The 21,271-nt window shown below is 40.8% G+C and overlaps 2 protein-coding genes across 4 annotated transcripts in view; both read left to right on the top strand.

The window, feature by feature from the left end:
• ccdc57 (coiled-coil domain containing 57) overlaps positions 1–6,685 on the top strand; it is a 33,625-nt gene extending 26,940 nt beyond the window's left edge. For all 3 annotated transcript variants that reach the window (XM_056366461.1, XM_056366460.1, XM_056366462.1), the window contains 3 exons: positions 139–276; positions 521–701; positions 3,744–6,685. In XM_056366461.1, the coding sequence (XP_056222436.1) occupies positions 139–276; positions 521–701; positions 3,744–3,961 (537 nt within the window). In that variant the 3' untranslated portion in view covers positions 3,962–6,685. The remainder of the gene's footprint in view (positions 1–138; positions 277–520; positions 702–3,743) is intronic.
• Positions 6,686–7,765: 1,080 nt separating this feature from the next.
• Positions 7,766–21,271, top strand: part of fasn (fatty acid synthase) — a 34,476-nt gene continuing 20,970 nt past the window's right edge. Inside the window, 6 exon segments of the mRNA XM_056366020.1 lie at positions 7,766–8,059; positions 14,027–14,162; positions 17,988–18,140; positions 18,249–18,422; positions 19,447–19,647; positions 20,296–20,418. Of these exon segments, the coding sequence (XP_056221995.1) occupies positions 14,036–14,162; positions 17,988–18,140; positions 18,249–18,422; positions 19,447–19,647; positions 20,296–20,418 (778 nt within the window). The 5' untranslated portion in view covers positions 7,766–8,059; positions 14,027–14,035.

Raw genomic sequence — 21,271 nt, 5'->3', positions numbered from 1 at the left:
AGGTGACACTGTGTGTCATAGAGCAGAAGGACAATCAGAAAAGAGCCACTAATAACTCTGTCTGAAAGAACCTGGTGCTGAGTATGTGTTTTACCAGCAGAGAGCACAGTGGCTCCACTAATGGACTTGTGTCCACAGGAGCTGCAGTACGCTCTGAGGCAGAGGCTCTGCACTGTTTCTGAACAGCTCCTCCCTGAAGCCGACAACCAAGGTCCTGCTAAAAGAGGGGCTGCCAACCCCTGGTCCCAGGGTCACAAAACCACAGACAGGCCTGAGGTAACAGCAGAGTCTTCATTACTGCATTCATTATTAAGAAATGACTTGGCTGCACAGTTTACTCCTCATATTGAATGGTTATCTGTTGGTGAAAATCAAGTACTATTAAAATGTACCTGAAAGTAAACAAACTATAAAAAAAATTAGTGCAACAAACTTCATGTTTAGTTTTCTCTACAACTTTAACACACCCATTGAGTAAAACATCTTTAAATGAACTCTGTCCTGCTCTCTTCTTCTTCAGAGCGCCAGGAACAAAGAGAACACTCCTCCGCTCAGCCGGTCACAGAGCTCAGTGGATGCGGGTCTGCAGCCGCGCTCAGGTCTGTCCAGGTCTCTGTTGTCATCAGAGGAATCGCTGCGATCGCTGAAGGAGCTGTGGGAGAAACTAGACAATGCACTCAGTCCATCTGTTTTCTCAGAAGGTAGCCACACCAGAATAACTTTTTTAAAAAATTAAATAGGTTTATTTGGGGCTTTCATGTTCCTAAAAATCATAAAGAGTCATAATGTTTTTTTGGTATGTTACTTCAGAAGAACAGCAGGTTTACACCAGACATGAGCAGAGCAGCGTATGTGCTTTACTCCAGGGTTTGTCATCTGAAGGTTGAATATGATTCTCCACCTGTTTGTTGGGGTCAAACATTTGTTCTCACTGAAGCCACCAAGTAATGTTTCTCTATTCTATGTAACAACTGCATATCATATCATATCATATCATATCATATCATATCATATCATATCATATCATATCATATCAACATTAAATAATAACTTGAAATACAATATATTGCACTGCTAAAGTGAGATCAGATGCTTACCTATTTTGTAAGTGGTCCAGGATGGACTTGTGATAAGAGTATGTGCTGAAGCATGAACACTCAGAATGTCACCTCCCTCCTGTAATTTATTTACAACCTTCTAACTGTCACCCAACTGTCTAACTCATCACCATCGTGTTGTTTTATGTGTAAATAATGTTGCCTCAGAACATCCTGAGGTGTGAGCGTCTTGCTCAACAGCACCTTAGTTAGTGGTGATAATGATAACTAATCAAACCAGTGAATGTCACAGGCATCAACACACATGAAAGACTTAAAACGCTCCTTAACACTTGATTTCACTTTTTTTTTTTTTATTACAATATGTCTTGTGTTAGTAAATTTTATGAACAAAATTGACACCAAAATAACACAAACAACAAACAAAAAGAATGATATGCAATCAAAATCATAGTGCGATTATTTTGGCAGATACTGTGATTACAAAATGAGTCACAATTTCCATTAGAGTTGTCATCTTTGTATTTCATTTTCACAGGAAAGAATATAAAAAACTAATAGGGTTTGTAGGCTGCAGCATCTAATATTTCTAATGGATCAGTGCTACTTTAAAAGATATGGTTTTAATTACATTATAGGCTAGTTACTACATTACTTCCTGTTCTGTCATATAATGGAGGAAACTAGAATATAATGTAGGAGGGCCTTAAGTAGAAAATTATGTTTATGGTCAAAAGGGTAATCCTATACACACTGTACAGAGGCCTAATAAATATGATTTGTATGTCACAGACCGGCAGAGATTGATGTTCATCCAACTAAGATAAAAAAAATGTGGCACCTATGAGGTGAGAGTCCTCCGCTGAGGGTCGTTATTAACTTTTTCATGCTCATATAAAGGAGTTGAGCTGTGTATGTAAAGAAGAAGACCATGCACAGATCTTGCAGAAATGACAAGTACAGGTAGTTGGGTTACAGTTGGGCTGTCTGCTTCGACCATTTGGGTTGGCAGGAGAGAAATGGGGGAGAGAGGAGAAAGAGGGGGGAGAGAAAAGTGAGGGACAAGGAACAGCTGTACATACAGAACATGAGTCTGGTGGGGGGATATGTGGAGTCAGGGCTTCTTATGTCTCAGTTTTTCTATAGAGGATCATAAAGACCCTGTGGACCCGTCCTGAAATACATCAAGTCCTCATATGACTGTGGACTGTAAACAGGGATTTAATAAGTGTGTCAGCAATCAGTAATACCATCACACGAGTGGGCATAGTCCTCCGTGTTACCGACAGTACGGCTGCAACCCCTGCACCCAGTGTGAACACCAGTGCAGTGGCTGGATCAGTGAAGGACAGATGGCAGGGCTGTTGCCCAATGTGTGGCTTCAGTCTCTGTCAGCTCTCCAGAGACCAGTTTCTCAACCGGAGCGGCCGCCAGATCAGCCTGAGACGCAGTGATCAGCATCATACCATCCACTAATTGTGAAACAAGACCAATGTGGCACAAGGTTACAGTACACATCTGATGACTGCACAGATGGGGTCAAAAAGTTTATCACAGATATAAACAGCTGAGTGAGTAAAGATTAGATAAAGTTTTCATTGTGAGCAAGGAGGCACTGTGAAGTCGCAATGTGAGGGAGGAGCAAGAGACGAGGTGTTAAGAAATGTTCAATCCGATTCTTCATCTTAATTTGCATCAAAAGGCAATGCTGAGTTCATGTGCTAGATTGTTTTATTCAAGTCCGTGCAGCAGTTTATGAGAAAATGTCTTGTGATGATTAGAAAGCAATTAAACACAGTTCTGGATCCAGGCCTCCAGCTTTCTTTGAAACAACAAGGAAATTTAGTTAGCCTGGATGCTTCCTGCCACAGCTTCATCTTTATTTTAATTTACACGACTCTGCTATTAAAACAAATCTAATTACAATAAATGTAATATTCCACATCCACATTCTTCTTTTAAGACACATTTCCTTAAAGTTCCCCCCAAAAGTTTGGTATCTCTCTCTCTCTATTTGCTTGTGTCTGAGCTGCTCTCGTCATCCCACCACTAAGTTCTTGGGACAAACAGTAAACCTCAGGCTCTGCCTGTTGTCTGGAGATGTAGAGGAGGAGTTTATATATTTTCCTGAAAGCCTGTGTCATGGAGAACTGTGCTCTCTCTGTCCACTGTGATGAATGGGCTCCTTCCTTGACTATTATTACTTTACTTTTATTGTGAACAAGCAAAAGTGAGATACAATAAATTGCTGCACCTCCTGAGCTCAGTGAGGTAGATATTCCACATGTTGACGTGTCCTCGACAAAGACACGAAACCCCAGCTTGCAACAGAAACAAAATGTAAGTTGCTTTGGACAAAAGTGTAACAAAAGAAACTGTTGTTCCGCTGACTCTTGGTTAAATGACTTACTATGGTGACTTCCAGCGAAACTCTGGATGAATTAAGTCTAGTTCTATATGTGATTCTGTTGTGGCAGAGGCACACCAAAACCAGTAACAGTAATGTTTATCTGATTGAAAGATCTAAATAGTTTAAATGCCACTGATGGTCTCATACCTCAGACCACTGACCCACTTGGACACTTGGAGCCACAAATTTGAACCTAAATTTGGTTAAAGACACCAGTTGCCATTTAAATAGCACCTCTCTTGTCTCTCCCTTGTCTCTCTCTTGTGCACTCAAAGGTCCAGGTGAGCTGACCAGGAGGGAAGAGGCTGAGTCTGGTGGTGCTGGAGTCCAGATAATGGTGCACGGTGTCAGTGCTCCCATTCATAGCCAGTCCCAAACTGAAGTCCAGCAGAGGATGAACCCCTCTAAAACACCATCACACACCACCAAGACCAGCAGACCTGGAGCCCCTGGAAAGACGAGTAAGATCCGAAACTACAATGTAAAAGACTGACACACACATGTAGGACAGTCTGTCAGTGTACTGGTCATGTCCCACTCAGCCTGTGACAACTGTTCAAACCTTCTGTGGCTCTGGAGGAGCTTTGTTAAGTCTGATGACATCAGGGTTATCTCAGCCACATAACAGAAAGTCTGCATTACAAGCTAGAGGTGTGGAGTTAGAAAAGGGGGTTCTAATGAAAACACTGTTTTATTGAATGTTTTTTATTGAAGATGGATCCATGCTAGGAACAAGAGTTGCTCTGGTACCAATACTAGTATCAGAAATGCCTCAGATACTGCCCAAAATACTGGAATGGGTATTGGCCAGTGCATGAGTCTATGCACCGATCTGATTCTACATAATTTATTAATAAACTTTACAGTTTCACACCCAGATAAAATGCCAGTTTTCCAGGAAATCAATTCTTTTTCACTACTGTTCAGCCAAAGGCAACTACCGTTTTAGAGTGGTCAATAGTGTAACGTTCCACCAATAAAAGGGCAATGTGTAAAGTATGCAAGGCTTTAATTTCAAGGGGCAGTACTATTGTCAGGACAACTAGTGTAGGATGTGTTATTTAATCCTAAACTCCTTTTTTAATGACTGACAGTTGACTTAGATAATAAAAGAAAGATTCTATGGCATTCATGTATCCAGTCATGTTTTACAAAGCGTTTAACCTGAGCCATACAACAATGACAGCAATCATATCACATCCACACAGGGTCAGTAGCATACAGCTGTTAAAAATATTTTTAACACAATTGTTTTGGATCAGTACTCGATATTGGCCGATGCATAAGTTCAAGTGTCGGAATTGGGTTGGAAAAAATGGTATCGGAACATCTCTACAAGGAACTGAAAGTCAGGATTTCTTGATTTGTAACATTATTTCATAAGTTTTTTATGTAATTACAGCTTCCTCTAAATGATCGCGAAGCGCTTAAAGAGAAATGCACTCCAAATTAAGAAATGCTACAAACAGAAAAACACTAAATTCATAATTGTATTTTCAGAGTATCAGAGCTCATGTGTCTGAGCAGTTAAAGACCACAATAAATAGGCTTTATTGTGTATAATTCTATTTTTAAATGTATTCTTCAAGGCCATTTTGTATGTTTCATTGCCCTGTAATAACAGTTCCAACATTTATTATTCAAATTGTCTTGTTTCATTGATTGAACTCAGTGGCTACACATGCAAATCTGACTGTGACTCATCAGAGAAAAGATGCTAATGTTGCCCACAAAGTCCAGTAAAGTTGCTAATGCAGCCTTGACTAAAGATATGGTGCCTGGGCAGCTCATGGTTAAAGCACAGACCATGGAGTGCAGCTTTGTTGGATGTCATCTTCAATCTCTCTCTTCACTCATTTCCTCTCATCTCTTATGGAAGCATACAGACGATGAAAGCTCTGAGAAAGCACAAACCAGGAACAAACTAGGAACTATAACAGAATAAGAAAGTCAAACCAATTTCTCTGAGATCAGTGGTTAAAGAAGACATTCACTCAGTCAGCTTGGCATTCAAAGAACTAACTTTTGCGGTGATAAATCGACCAACAGAGTTTTAGAAACATTCTGTTAAAGGGTTTTTACCCTCAACAGTAAGAAGAAAATATGTTTTAAGGAATTTAGAATTAAAAAGTTTAAGAATATAAGGAAAAGATATGTTTAATTTCCACTTCCTTCTAAAATAAATGAGGCTAACTTATTTTAAATTTTTAAATGAGATTTATCCAACAAACTAATTCTTAAGACTGAGATTAGATATTAATGTGAATACCTGTGTATTTTGTGAAAGGGAAATTGAATGTTTTGAACATTTTTCCACTAGGAAACAATGTCCTGTTTTACTGGAGTGATATGGAGCTGTCACCCTTCACTATGAAGACAGTCACTTTTGGTGTTTTTAAATGTAAACAGGAATTTGGACTTTGGAATCATCTTGTTCCTGGGAACTTACTTTTTTATTCATGAATATAGTTTTTAAAGACTAAAGTCAATTAAGAAGAATGTGTTAAAACTTCTGAAGAACTGTAAGTTGTTAAAGAAGAAAGGTCTTACATTGTTTTCATTACTAGATGTGTTCAAGCTCATTTGAGGTAAGACACACCTACTACCTGAGCCTCGGGTTGGAGAGGCTGGACTCGGAGCCTACAGGTGGATGTGGATGGAGATGGAGATGGGGCCCTTGAAATGTTGACAGCAGTAGTAGCAGCAAGTAGCAGCATCATTTGCATGAGCAGTTTGGCAGCAGGCATGCAGCTACAGAATGAGCACAACACGGAGACTTAAATACACCGCCATGATTAAGAGGGTGCGTTGGTTGTGTGTTGCAGTGGTAGGAGCATGTCATGTGAATGTAGCAGCAGACTCCTGCTGAGCTGCCTGAACTAGCAGGTCCCTTCATTTCTGTGATTTTGCATTCCGGCTAATTTACTTTTATTAAACAATATGGGCTATGAACTTAATTTATATTAAATATATTAACTGAAATTCATTTCTATAAAATATGTTCTAAAAATATGTTTAGTGAACAATATGTGCTATAAGATTTATTTCTACTAAAAAATATGGGCTATGCAGTTCCATTTATTATTATTTATTACAATTATGTATTTATTATTATTAATTTAATATCCATAAAGAAACCGTTTAAACTGAAATCTTGTACTTGCTGTCCATCACTGTTTGTCAAACAGTCTATAAATAAAGCTTCCTGTCTGCTTCAGTTATTGATCACAGGATCACCGTGTGCTTTTACAGCCCGTTATCACTGCACTGCAACAGTAGGTCAGCGATATGAAGAAAACCCCTGTTTCCAGAGCACATCATGCTATGTGAAATTATGAACTCCAATAACCCCAAGAAGTCAGACGAGCTTTCCTGGCTACGTCATCATCGGGGCCCCGCCCCTTAATCACCCTATCTCGCAACAGTACCCTCCCATCGCTCCTGATTGGATTAAACCTCACACCTCCGCCCCGCAATTGGCTGATTCACATGCTATCCAGGATGCTTAGATGTGTGTACCCACGTGTGCCGAAACCGGTTTACACTTTCACATTCACTGTGAAGCTAAATGCTAAACATGAACTTGACGGTCCACAGGCTGGGTGAGAGTGGGAAGAGACGAAGTAATGCTTGACTAAGTTGTAGTCCTTAGATTGTCAAAACACAGTCGCTGATGTGTGTCAATAAAACACAATATTATTAAATTCCACATTATAAGTTATTCGTAAATATTCATAACAGGACTGGACATAAAGGAAATACTTTATTAAACACTACAAAATAAAATGGTACTGATGTCCAGTGGACTACATTAGTGCTAAACCATCCATCCATACATGCAGGGTTCAGGGTGCTGCAACCGGGGGAGAACACACCTGGACCGAAGCATACTCACGTTCATACCTGTCTACGGTTAATTTGAGACAATCAAAAAGACATATCATAAAAGGTAGAGCTGGGTTGTTACGATCCAGTTGCAACTACTTTAAGGAAAAGATATCAGTTGAGTGTAGTCAAATATCTTCACACATATCTTTCTTTCTCCATCTTGAAGAGAAACGAACACCTTTCTCGTCATTTTGTCATATGATGCTGCAGCCAGCAGTCTGGTCGTCCGTCGGGGTGTGGGGCAGGGATGGGGATGAGGATGGGGGGGGCGACGGGTAAGAGGAGAGTGAGTTTGAACTCCAGTAACCCCATCTCAACATTAAATTTTTTTTCTCTCTCCGTGACTACGGGGGCGTTCAACGAATTACTCCATCACTGGCTGGATCCGAGAGCCCTGCCTCTTTTCTCATTGGACTGCGCGGCCAAGCCAAGCTGTCAGCCCATGTGGCGTGGCCAGACAGAATGTGAGACATTTAAATTCATCAGAGAAAAAAGATTCACTGGAGCACCGAGCCCAACGTTAACCTTACAGAGGCAGCCTTTCCTTCCTCCACCCGCACTCACAGTGAGAGAGGCACTGCCGTGGACCATCGTAGTGCAGCTAACTAACGGAGCTAACGGAGAGACTACATGACATACAGGCGCTAACGTTTCACCAAGCGGCTCGAGTTAGTGACTGTTTTTTCGGGGACATCATACATAGGTAAGTTGGCTAACGGTTATTAGCTTAGCGTCCTCACTGCCATTATGCGTGACTGTATCTTTTATCCGGAGACAGGACAGAAAGGATAAGCTAAGTTTAACGCTGTAAAAACCTGTTCATTGCTAACTGCTATTAATACCGGATTGTGACTGTGTTACATTAAAATAAGAAACCCCTCCTTTAATTAACGGTATGACTAGACATTTTTGCTTTATTTAGCTAACTTCGATATTACGCTTGTAAGCTACATATCACCACGCAGCTTTTATTTCCTTTACTTGAAACTTAAACTTCATTGTTTGTTTTCTTCCTCTTGATGGAGATAATAGATTCTGGTGGCTCATATTCAAGCCCAAATTAATCATTATTCTACAGTATTATTTGACGTATCCCCAAAATATTATTAGTAACTTGCATGAAAAATAGACAAAGATTGGTTTATGTGCCCCAACACCACACTTTGAGGACAGCACTCAAATGATGACTCTAGCTATTAAAATGCCAGTATTCACTGTAACGTATAGTCCAACTGTTTAACAACCTGTTTGGAAAGGGTGTAACCAATGGTGCCACTGCTATTGTTTTCTTGTCTTGCCCAGATTTCAGAATCTTGTTCATCATCAGCCTCAGTGTTTGACATCTGCATTCATTTTAGGCTTCTGCATGGATAAAACCAGCCTGGTTAAAATAACCCCTTAACTCCAACTGGAGTACTGTGTAGTAGTTGTGTTGGCTGCAGTAAATACTAGGGGTCTGTTATTATTGTTGTTGTAACAGTGATGGCTGGCAGATTCTGCCCTGCTGGATACTAATAATAAGCCATGATTAACACCCTGGGGACAGGCTTCTGACCAGCGTGACAGCCTGCAGCTCACTGAGGTCACCTGCCACCCTTGACCTTACCTGCACACACTGAAGTGCCAGGGTATCTGGAGAATGAATGGCAGACCATTATATTGAGATAAAAAAAGAACTTCACTTCCCTCTTGTACACTGACTGGTACAAGAGTCTCTGTGGCTACAACATGTCAGAGTTGATCCAAATGACATGAAAACACTGGAATAAATTCAGAGTAGTTTGCTCACTTTAACATTGTGGTTGAGGAACTGTCAGGCAGTCCACCATCTTTCTTTCCAACCACATTGCCAGCTTTGTTTGTCCACAGGGCTCAAAAGTAATATGTTAGCTTAAAAATATTTGTCACCAATTAAACATCAAAATAATATAATTAACTAAGAATTATTTTGAAATAGCACATAATGTATAAAAGTGTAGTATTGAGCTTTTTTGCATATCACAAATTAAAATGTAGTTTGAATATAAGAAGTAGAAACAAAACACTGTGAATGAGCCTTTTTTATGTGTAGATGTGACATTCTCATGTCAGGTGGAGCATGATATAAAGGATGTATTTTCATAACGTTTGTCCTTGCAGTGAGACTGTGAGTGCACCAATAAGAATCTGGAACTGGAGGTAACTGGTGCCAACAGTGCAATCCAGGAACAAGTTTGTCTTCTTCACCTAGTGGAAGAGGATTAGATGGTTGCCTGCAGAGGAGTGATGGAGTTTGGCATTTGTCGTCATTGTGTTTCCACTTTCAGGTTCTTCTCCGTCAGTGCTATGTGACAAGTCAGGTCTTGTTGTGAGGTGCTGTTGGATGAGCTAAGCACTTTAATATTCACAATGTTAGGGCTGATGGGAATGCAGACAGTCGTCCACGTTGAATAGAATTTGATTTGATGTTGAACACAGCGGAGGTGGCTGAGGTGGGGCAGGCACGGTTCACAGAGTGCTGAGTAATTGTACGGTTTGTGTGTTGACTAGGCCAGCATGAAGCTAGCATATAGTCTCCTAATGCTGGGAGTCATGTGTAGGGTGTTAGTGTGATCTAGGTCAGGTAAAGCTAGATATTGTACCGAAGGTGCTACGTTAGGTTTAATCCCAGGCCATTGTATCATGCAGCCCAAATCCTTTCAGCTACTGAGCTACAGGCTGTCATACTCTTGACTGTCCTGCTTCTGCCTGGGTTCACAGTCTGACTCTCATGACCTGCATTTGTTGATGTGTTTGTCTACTTTTTGTTGTTGAACTTAGTTCAAATTTATGGAATCAGATTTTACAAGTGAAAACAGAAAATGTATTTTATATTTCTTAGCCAACCCCAAATGTTTGGCCTTGTCACCCCTCCTGAAAAGTGGTCTAGAAACTGCTACCCATCCTCTGAGACCACTAGAAGACAGTCTTCTTTCTACTTTTATTGATGGGAGTCTTGCTTTCTGTGTTCAGCAAATGTTCTATCTGTGAGGGAGTTGCTTTTCTATCTCTCAGGGAACTAAGCTTGCTGTATTCATCCTCTGATGGTGTGGTGAGTTTTGGTCTGCCTCATTGTGCTTTGTATACAACTGATCCATTCTGCAAAGTGTTTTAGAGTTCATGCTCTGCCCCCTTAGAAACCTTTAGTCCAGCCTTGAGTTGATGCTGAGAAAGCCCCTCTTTGTTTGGAATAACTATTTGACTTCTGACACTTTCACTTAGTTCTGGTGCCATTTTCTCACCATCACAATGCTGCTTAATAAGCAGTGATATGTTTGAAACTTGAGGCACAGTCTTATTTATAACAGGTGAACACTGGCGGCAGGTTGAGTTACTTCATGGTTATTTGGAAAGGATGCAACTCGAGGAAATCTGAACTTTTGTACAAAGAAGTGAAGTTGGTTTCTTCTTCATGTTAAATGACATAACTTTTGATTTTCATTGATATTTTCAATGCGGTCTGTGTGGATAGATGGATAGATAGATAGATAGATAGATAGATAGATAGATAGATAGATAGATAGATAGATAGATAGATAGATAGATAGATAGATTGATGGCACCCTTGATGGAAGTGTCACTGGACATCAGTGCAGATTTATTTTGCATGACCACCCTTAATCATGTGATTGAGTAAACATCTCTCTCTGGATGGGAGGGAGTGTGCTCTCCCAGGATGACAATGCCCCCATCTGCTTGTTTGACATTAATGTTAATCATGCTCTGTGAATGAACAGCACCGAAGCTGTTCTGGATGTTTGTGTCAGAGCAACACTGTACTAAAGACTACAGCTGAACAATTCATTGACATATTATTGAAATTGCACAATGGCCAAGTGTAATATACAAATCCAATTTTTTATAAAAGGTCACAACATCCTATTATAAGCAAGAGTGGCACTTAAAAATCCCTTATCTTGCAATGTTGAGGAATAGTTATAAAAAAAATTCCTGGAATCCGCCCCCTTAACCTGAGCCACACCAAAATTTAACAGGTTCTTCCCTCGCTCATGCTCCATCTGTCTAACAGGTTTGGTGCAAATCGGTTGAGTACTTTTTTCATAAACCTGCTGACAAACATAATGAAGCATTGTGGTGGTACATAGCTGCCCTGGCCTCCCAGCCATCATATTCCCCAGATATAAGGGAACATGCTTGTTTGGTACAAACCCCAGCAAAAATCACATCATCATTTTCATATTGTTTTGTGAAAATGAAATTCAGAAATTCACACCAAAATCGTGGAAGGTTTTTTGCACATCGCTCAGCCCTTTTAAAGACTCTGATATACTCCCAGAAACACATGGACAGCCAATGTGAACACAGCTCTTTAAGCATGTGCAGTCAGTGTATACAGTCTGCACGCACCCATGCAGACCATTGTTACATGACTCCACAGGGGCCCCTCGGCTACCCAGACACAGTATAATTTGAGTTTAAGACACACATGAGCAGCTAGTGCTGTTTGTGTCACTCAGAGATGTTTTGTCTCATCTGAAGCTTCCACTGTAGCTTTACTCATTATTATCTTCTGGGAACTGCCACAGTCACTTCTACCAATGTCTCCTCCAAAGCTGAAATGAATTTTAGGCTTTTGTTTGCCTTGTACCAGTTTTTAGAAGAAGAAGGAGAAGTATTTTTTTATTGAGTCATTACGCATAACGCAGTAAACAAACAGTATAGACAGCAATAAAAAAAGAAGAGTCAACGGTCTATGTATTGAGTAGTGACTGAACAAGCTAAGGCCGAAGCAAAGGCTACATTCTTATCAGTTTTAGCTACCCGCCAAAAAGAAAAGAAAACGTTTCACACTTGTAACCATCAGAAACACCTCTGCAAACCGTTCTTATGAAAACCTTAAGCAAATTACACATTTTAAAATTTATATGTATATCTCCTTTTAATTCCTTGTAATAATATTTGCTCTACTGTATTGGAAAAACACTTATGTACACAGTCTGGAGTGACTTTGATTTAGCTCTCAACATTGTTTTATAATATACAAAATCATTGAATTTCATAGCATGGGAATTTAGAAACAATGGATTAGTGTGATCATAGTGACTAGTCTTATGAGTTTGCATCTTTTAACATTACAGTTGCATCATAGTGATTTTTTTATTTCCCTGTCTGTATGAAAAAGGGGTTCATGTGAGGGGAACGTTCAGACGACGTGTTGATGTGTGTACAGTGTGTTTCGAGGGAAGGAGTCAGAGGATTATGGCAGGATGCCTGCTCTACACCAAGGTGGAGATACTTGCTTTAATGTAGGGTAACACTCTCCCAAGCTGCCAGCTGATTGGTTGATGTGTCCGGTCATGCTGACATGAAAAGGCCTGGCCTAGAAACAAGGAACAAAGGCCAAGATACACACACACACACACACACACACACACACACACACACACACACACACACACACACACACACACACACACACACACAGAGTTCAACATGGATCTGCTCATGTACACAGAATAGTCCATCAGCAGACTACATTGTCTACTCTAAGTGCTCTTTCATGCATGCTCAGAGGGACTCCTGTCTAAACCCGCCACTCATCTCTCACCACTGAAACATGTTCGCAGTGAATTATCACTGCGACATTTGAAGTTTCATATTTCATGTTTTGTTGTGATTAAGAATTTAATTTGGCTTTTCCCATCAACTGACTTCATCATTTGTACAGTGTATTAGAGATGACATGTGACTGCCAGTTGTGCGTGCATTCACTGAACCACCTCTCCTCAGTATCACCTGACTAAGAAGCCACACATCCATTCAGACAGTAAAATTCTTTTTCTAAGAATTACCTAAAATCCCCACTGAGGGTATTTTAAAAATGGTAAACTTTTTCTATTACTTAAAAAAAGTATTTAATGGGTTTCTTTTCTTTTCTACATAGATACTGTGCAGAATGATAAGGAGCCAGCCGGATTTGTGTTGTTTGTGTTAAACTCATTTCACAAAAACAATCTGTGAGCACTGCAAATAGTGGCAGCAGTGGTGCGCAAGTTGCAAATTAATTTTGTGCTCTATGGAGAAAAGCATCCCTGGTTGAATTGAAATTGAAAATCATATTGTCAATTGTGATACAACTCAGGATTTCAGTTAGTCATTTTTGCATTTTCATTTTCACAGAAAAAATATAAAAATGATGATGATGATGTGATTTTTGTCGGTCTTTGTACCAAAAAATGTTTCTTTACATCTGCAGAATATGATCTGTAGGCCGGGGCGTCTCTGTAGCACCACAGTCCTTCTTTTATGGTCTTTTGTGACCCATTTTTACCTTTTATCAAAAACATTTCAGCTCCTACTTATTTGAATATTGCATTTGGCCATATTGCGATTTTGATAATATTTCGACTAATTGTTCAGTCCTATTGAGGACTTGATTTCCACCTGATTGGCTCAGCCAATATAGTATTCATTAGTCTTGGGCTGATATTTGATAATATATTCGATAATATCGAATATTACAGTGTTTTTGTGCAGTTTTGCAGTTTTGCAGTCTGCTCTGATGCCAACCCACCCTCGTTTCACTACATTGTACCTTGTGACAAATAAAACATTGAACTGCTGTTTAGTGGCAGCGTCACTTATACCTGAAACATGTTGTTGACAAACCTCTTTCTCACTCTGTTCACAGTGATTCAGCATGGATGAGATAGTCATAGCAGGCATATCGGGCCGTTTGCCCGAGTCCAACAATCTGGAGGAATTCTGGGAAAACCTTATCAATGGTGTGGACATGGTGACAGAGGACAACCGGCGGTGGACACCAGGTGAGACCCCACATGAAGCTGGATTTGAGTGACTGTTCAGGGTCAGAAATGCAGAGAATTGGTTGATGAAAAGCACATGGTCAACACACAACAACACAAACTTGGAAGAATAAAAAAGTGGGATGTGGGATGGGAATGTCAGCCGTCTGTCTGTGACTGTAACTTACTGACAAATTTGGCAGATAATTTTGGTAAAAGATAAAACAGAAGGCCACACCTCCTAATCCAAACTACCAGGGAGCCATGACCGGCCCCTATAATGGTATTAGAACAATAAAGCATTTCAATGTATTGGGAAATCCACTTATTTGCTCTTTTCTTAGATCAAGATTAGAAGATCGACGTCAATATCAGCAGTTCCTTTATGAGTGGGCCCTGTTTTGTTTGTCCTGAGCACGTGCACGAGGATGCACACGCATGTGCGCACATGCTGGTGGCGTGATACACATTCTTGCCAATGACTTCACACTGTTCCACTGCTCTACAGGTGGTGGTAACGCACCAAGAAGCTCAGCACTGTGCAAGCAAAGGCAGGGAAGTAGGAAACGGATAAAAAAAAAAATGGCTTTGCATGTTTTATTATGAGGAAATTAAATTAACAGGTTAGTTAGACCTCAAACACACAATGCTTTTTGTTGCATAACACAGTCAATGTAAATGTAAATAGTTTTTATTTGCTGGAAAACTTGTACAGTGAGGATTTGGTTAGCCTGAGGGAAATCTGGCTCATCTGGCTCTGTCCAAGGTTCAAAATACGCCTACCAACACTGCTGACTCATTCACACGATGTGTTTCATTTTTTCAACTGATACATTATGAGAAAAACGACAACCATGATTTGTGATTTGCCTTTGAGTTATGTGCTTTAATTACATTACATTTACTCATTGGGGCGACGCTTTTATCCAAAGGGACTTAGAGATGAGGGACGTCACTAAAGCTTCAGCACTAAGCACTACATCTATTTAATAATTGCAAAGAGATTGTATAAGGAAGTGCACCAGAAGTACATAGTAAGTGCTAGTTTGGCAGGTTTTAGGAGAAGGAGATGCTTTAGGAAGAGATGAGTCTTCAAGAGATTCTTGAACATAGAGAGAGACGCCCTGCTCTGATAGAACTCGGTAGCTCATTCCACTATCAGGGAACCACAGATCAGAACATCAGCAACATCAGTCTGGACTGAGATTATTATTATTATATTTCTCAAATTTTATTCATTTTATTCTTTTTAAAAGAAAATAAAAAAGAACACCATCATCCACAAAGTCGTTCAGGGCAGCATCTCTGCTATAGTGTGGGCTGCCAGGCTCAATTATTATTTAACCACTAACATAATTCAGAAGTTTTTATGACATCTAACCGGTGTCATTGATAACATAAAACTCATCTCACTTGAAAAGCAACGTTCACATTGAAACAGGTTTCACTGATGAATGAAGCAGATCTAACAGACAGAGTCTCTATTCAAAAACAGCAAAATGAATTTAGAAGAAAACCCAACATTTGGTCTCTAATACTCCTGTCAGGGACAGTCAACACGGGGAATTTGTGTGTCACACTAGACAGAATGTTTTATTGTCATTTTATATCAGATGCTGGACCATAGAAATATTCACAAAGTGTGGACTTGCATGTATCCGACTGGCTGAAAAGTTGAACCTGGTTTAACCTTACTGCTGGCCGACCATGCGCTGGTTTTCCCAGAGCCCTCTGGGTTGGCACCTCCAACTTGTTGCCAGACTGGTCTCATTCAAATGAGTGAGGGGGGTGTTTTTCCGAATAGAGCTGAACATGGCCTTACCCATTTCCTCATTTCACTTTTCAGTGTGAGCTAGTTGGTCCAGAGAAGGAAAGAAACAGGCACAAATAAACTGCTGAACTCTCCAAAACCTTGGCATTCTGAATCTTTCCACCCTATCCCACTTTTATTTTTATATTTCACATTTTAATTCCCTTTTCCTCCCTGGTCTCTCCTGTTCACTCTTTCCCATCCTCCATCTCTTGCTTGCAGTTTTTTCCTCTCTGTGAATAAAAGACCCATCCCTCAGTGTCTGGCAGCCATCTCGAGCTCGCATTCATGTGCTGAAAGGGTTGGACTGGGCCAGCTGACACTGCTGAGACCACACACCAGCCATCAAGGGAGAGTAGGCAGAATGGGAGAGGAAACAGAGAAAGCAACCAGAGGTTCACGGCCTCGGGGAAAGTGACAGAGAATGAAATAAAATGGGAAAAGAAAGAAAGAAAGAAAGATGAAAATGGGAAACAGCAGACGTCAGAGGAGAGAGAGAGAGGATGACATGCAGCAAAGGGCCCACGGTGGATTTGAAGCTGGGCCGATGTGGTCTGGCCTTAATGGTACCAGTGTGCCCGCCCCCCCCCCCCCCGAAAAACAGAAACTCTGAATGTGAGCAAGTTCATTGCATGAGAGAAATTTCTGATTACACCAGTTAATTAAGGTTGAGCATGGAGACCCTTCACTATGTTCAACATTGTTTTTTAATGACGGGTTCACTGGCTCTTTAAAACGAGCATTCATCATGACACAGGTATTTGTTTTAAAGAAATATTTCACCAATTCGTCTTTGAGAGTGAGATGATAAGATGAGACAGATCTGATGCCTGTATTCTTTAGCTTAGTTTAGCATTAAGACTGAAAGCTTAAAAGCTAATCTTGCTCTCTTCAGTGTGATAAAAGGCTCCCAGCAGCAATAAAACTCACTGATTACCATGTTATATGTTGTTTTGTATTTTTTATTTTTAAAAAAAAAATCTGCTCAGAAACAGAAATGGTTTTTCAGAGGGAGTTTTTTGTGTTGGAAGCGTTTCTTGTTGAACAACGAGTGCAGTGAGTGTGAGCAGCTTCCTGTGGTGTTGTTATTCACAGTAATCCTGCAAAGCTTTGGTGCCATTGTGCCTGAGACAAAACTTAAACTTGTGCTCACCAACTGTATCTGAAAACCTGCACCATATCCAGAGATGCTGCACAGAGGAACTGTTGGGAGTGTTTTTGAGATCCTATGCGTAGAATTTGAATGAGTTTTTTGTTGGTGTATGGTAAAGGGAGCGGCACCCCCTGGTGGTCTCACTGGCAGCTATCTTACTGGGAAAGCCCAAGAGCAAAAGGTAGCTGAACAGGTGTTTGTGGTCAGTAGTTGCTTGAGGTGAAAGTGTAAAAGTTTTAAACCATAATTTTCAGTCATTTTTTTTTAGTTGAACTTTATATAGTTACTTTTCTAATTCATTGTCATTGACCAATGAACACATCATTTCTACTAAACAGTACAAGGGGAACGTGTTGGACAAGCATAGCATCAAGATTATTGATGTTGAACTTCTCACTGCCTGACAGCCAGCCCTCTACCAGGCTGTCTTACTGGACGTGTTATTAGTGCAAGAAATGAGCACCTGACATCAGTCTGTGATGGCACAGCACAACTGGTGTCCACCACAGGAAGACCTGTCGTATGTGAAAGCTGTTTTCACCTCAATCATGCGTTGAAGGTTTCAGTTCATTCAAACTGAAGAAAACTCTTCTCCTCTAATCGCTTCTCTTTGGCTGCTGCTGGGTTTTATTTTTCCTCCCTGCAATATGATTCTTTGCAAAACTGACCCACCGAAGTTTTATTTGTCAGAACTGCAGTGAAACAACATTAACTGTATAAAGAAATGCCTCATCATCTGCACATGCAAGCTCCATATATTCTTTTCTAAATCTCAGGAACTTGTGTGTGATGATGATGTGATGCTTCGTCATGTCATACAGAGTCTGTACTTTGTGAGGAATGTTCTTGAAGATGACTTTTCTGCACCTTTCCTCTTCTCCAGGTCTGTACGGTCTTCCAAAGAGGAACGGTAAACTGAAGGACATCAGCCACTTCGATGCAGTCTTCTTCGGAGTCCACCCCAAACAGGCCAACACTATGGACCCCCAGCTGCGCCTCATGCTGGAGATCGCCTACGAGGCCATTGTAGACGGAGGTGAGGAAACGGTGTTGAGATCAACAGCAACACAAGTAATCGTAAATGACTGCTGGAAAGTGAAACGCTAAGAGAACGGTTTAAAAAGATTGACGTGTTGTGATGCAGGACTGAACCCGACCGAGCTGCGTGGCAGTAAGACGGGCGTTTACATCGGGGTGAGTGGCTCGGAGGCCGGGGAGGCGTTCAGCAGAGACCCAGAGGAGCTGCTGGGCTACAGCATGACGGGCTGCCAGCGCGCCATGTTGGCCAACAGACTCTCCTACTTCTTTGACTTCAGTGGTACGCACACACACACACACACACACACACTAGCAAACTAAGCTGGGGAATGTCACAGGATATTTTATTTATTCCAGTACCTGTTATTGTCAATAACGTCTCGTCTCTCCCTGATATGCTTCCATGTTGTGCAGCCTACCACACGTGCATTAATGTTTTTCTCTGGCCTCCTCATCCCAAGCTTTAAACTGACATGACATCACACACACGATAATAGCTTTTCTAGACAATACGCACAGTTAGTATTGTCAGTTAGCATCTCTAACTCTTAAAAAGATACTAACTGGACTATTTTGTATCTGGGTGTCTGTTGTTTTTAATGTTGCGTTTCATGGCCCCGAACAGGCAAAAACCACAACAAGGATTTATCTGTGTCAGTATAGCAGAGGTCCTGATCAGTCGTCAAATCTGTTCTTGTCCATGAACATTTTGGAAATAAGCCTTCTGCATCATTGCACATCTGGATCTACTGCTGCCACCATGTGGCCATTTATCTTTCTTGTAGTGCAAGACACTACAAAGTTGAACTTTCAGCCTCTTCAGACAAAGTCTTTAGTCTTACAGAACATAGTTGAATGAGGCTGTTTTGTACACGCCCACCACATTGTGCAGTTCTAATCAATGTTAGATATACAGTACATTGTAGGGATGGGCTTCGATAACATTTGATCAATCTGAATCCAGTTCCAAATCCCTTATTGTGTCTGTTTCACTTCCCTTTTGTACAGTTTTGTAGTACAGTAACAGAATGCCACTATAATCATTTTTGACATCAACATGATTGTCACTGTGTATTCACAAGTAGATCTGGATGTAGATGCAGATTGAAATATTGATGAATTTCGAGGATTGCTCCGCCTCAGCAGTGGCATGAGCTATGGTTTTCAGTTTGAAGTGAATGTCAGTTATTCAATTTGAACTGTTCCACGTTTTGGATGCCCTCAGTTACTCATGGTTCTCCCTGGTTATATATATTCTGCAAAAGTGGCTTCTAGCTCTAACCCACCCTCCTCTCCTCCTCCAGGCCCCAGCACCGCTATCGACACAGCCTGCTCCTCCAGCTTGCTGGCTTTAGAAAACGCCTTCCACGCCATTCGCCAAGGCCAGTGTGACGCCGCTCTGGTGGGGGGAGTCAACTTGCTGCTCAAGCCAAACACCTCAGTGCAGTTCATGAAACTGGGCATGCTCAGTCCTGAAGGGACCTGCAAGTCTTTCGACTCATCAGGTAAATGACAGTCATGGGGCCTTCCCATGGCTCAGTGGATTAAGGCACCAACCATGAACAGTAATGGCCCCTGGTTGAATCTGGCTGGGGACTTTTGTTGCATCTGTCTTTCTCTTTTAAGGACATGAAATGATTTTGTTTTCAGATCTGTGGCTCAAAGAAAATGTAATTATCTTTTGCAGTTTAATATAGTTAGGTTAAAATTATAATTTTATAATATAAAATATATGAATTATAGTTTTTTTATAGTGTTTCCACTAGTGTCTATTTAGTTATTTGTCAGCAGGATTATGCAAAAAGTCCTGAACCTATTTGCACTAAACTTGACAGACAGAAGAACCAGTTAAATATTGGTGCAGATGTGGTTAAAGGGGCAGATCCAGGAATCTTTCATCACTCTCCTTGACATTATGAGACAGGGCATTTTTGGTCAGTTTCTCAGGAAAAGTTTAATCAAACCTGTAACGTGTATCTGTGTTTTTATTATCAGCAAGTTCATTTTTCCATCATCACTCTTTGCTTAGAATCTCAGAGTCATATTGATTGAACTGCATATTATATATTATTTACATTTGGTGATGGACTGTGTACATATATGTGTGTGTGCTTACCAACATAAAGTAAATGTTCCTATCATTTTGTGGCCAGGAAATGGATACTGCCGCTCTGAGGCAGCAGTGGCAGTGCTGCTGACCAAGCGATCAGCAGCTAAAAGGATCTACGCCACAGTGGTCAACGCTGGCAACAACACAGATGGATACAAAGAGCAAGGTGAGGAGGCACACTGACAGTGATGCTTTTACACATGAGCACTGCATCCACTATAAAGATTTCACTGACAGTCAGGTGAGAGGACATGACAGGTTCAGAGAAATTTGATCATTGCAGCCTTGATTCCTTTGTGATGGTCAATCTGACAATTATCAGTTAATAGTTTGGTCTATAACATGTCATAAAATAGAGGAAAATGTCCATTGGCTGGTATCTTTACTCCACAATAGCACTGATAACAACACAAAGTTTGTTTACTTTTGTCTTCCCATGCTGCTGCTCTCAAACCCAGCTGCTGTCCAGCAAACAGACACGCCCCTCAGCCGCTCAATCAAACACAGACACACCCCTCAGCTGCTGTCAGTCAAACACAGACACACCCCTCAGCTGCTGTCAGTCAAACACAGACACACCCCTCAGCCGCTGTCAGTCAAACACAGACACACCCCTCAGCTGCTGTCAGTCAAACACAGACACACCCCTCAGCCGCTGTCAGTCAAACACAGACACACCCCTCAGCTGCTTTCAGTCAAACACAGACACGCCCCTCCAGCGGCAGAAAGCAAAGGGAGAATTTTTTTTTCTCTCTCTTCCTTTTATTGTTAAATAATGATAAATAATAAATATATAATAAATAAGTAAATAACTTTAATTTTAATTTTTCTGACAGCAAATGAGATGACTAATGGTGTTGTGGTGGAATGTAACTAAGTACATTGACTCAAGTATTAAGCTAAGTACAGTTTTGAGGTATTTGTACTTGGGGATGTCATACTTCCACTTCACTACATTTTATGCAGTCTGGATAAGGAGAAACAGACTGTGTTTTATTTTTGTAGCTCTGACAATCAAC

This window comes from Seriola aureovittata, chromosome 21 (genome assembly GCF_021018895.1).
Source record: "Seriola aureovittata isolate HTS-2021-v1 ecotype China chromosome 21, ASM2101889v1, whole genome shotgun sequence".
Taxonomy (NCBI): domain Eukaryota; kingdom Metazoa; phylum Chordata; class Actinopteri; order Carangiformes; family Carangidae; genus Seriola; species Seriola aureovittata.
This window is presented reverse-complemented; position numbering and strand designations above follow the sequence as displayed.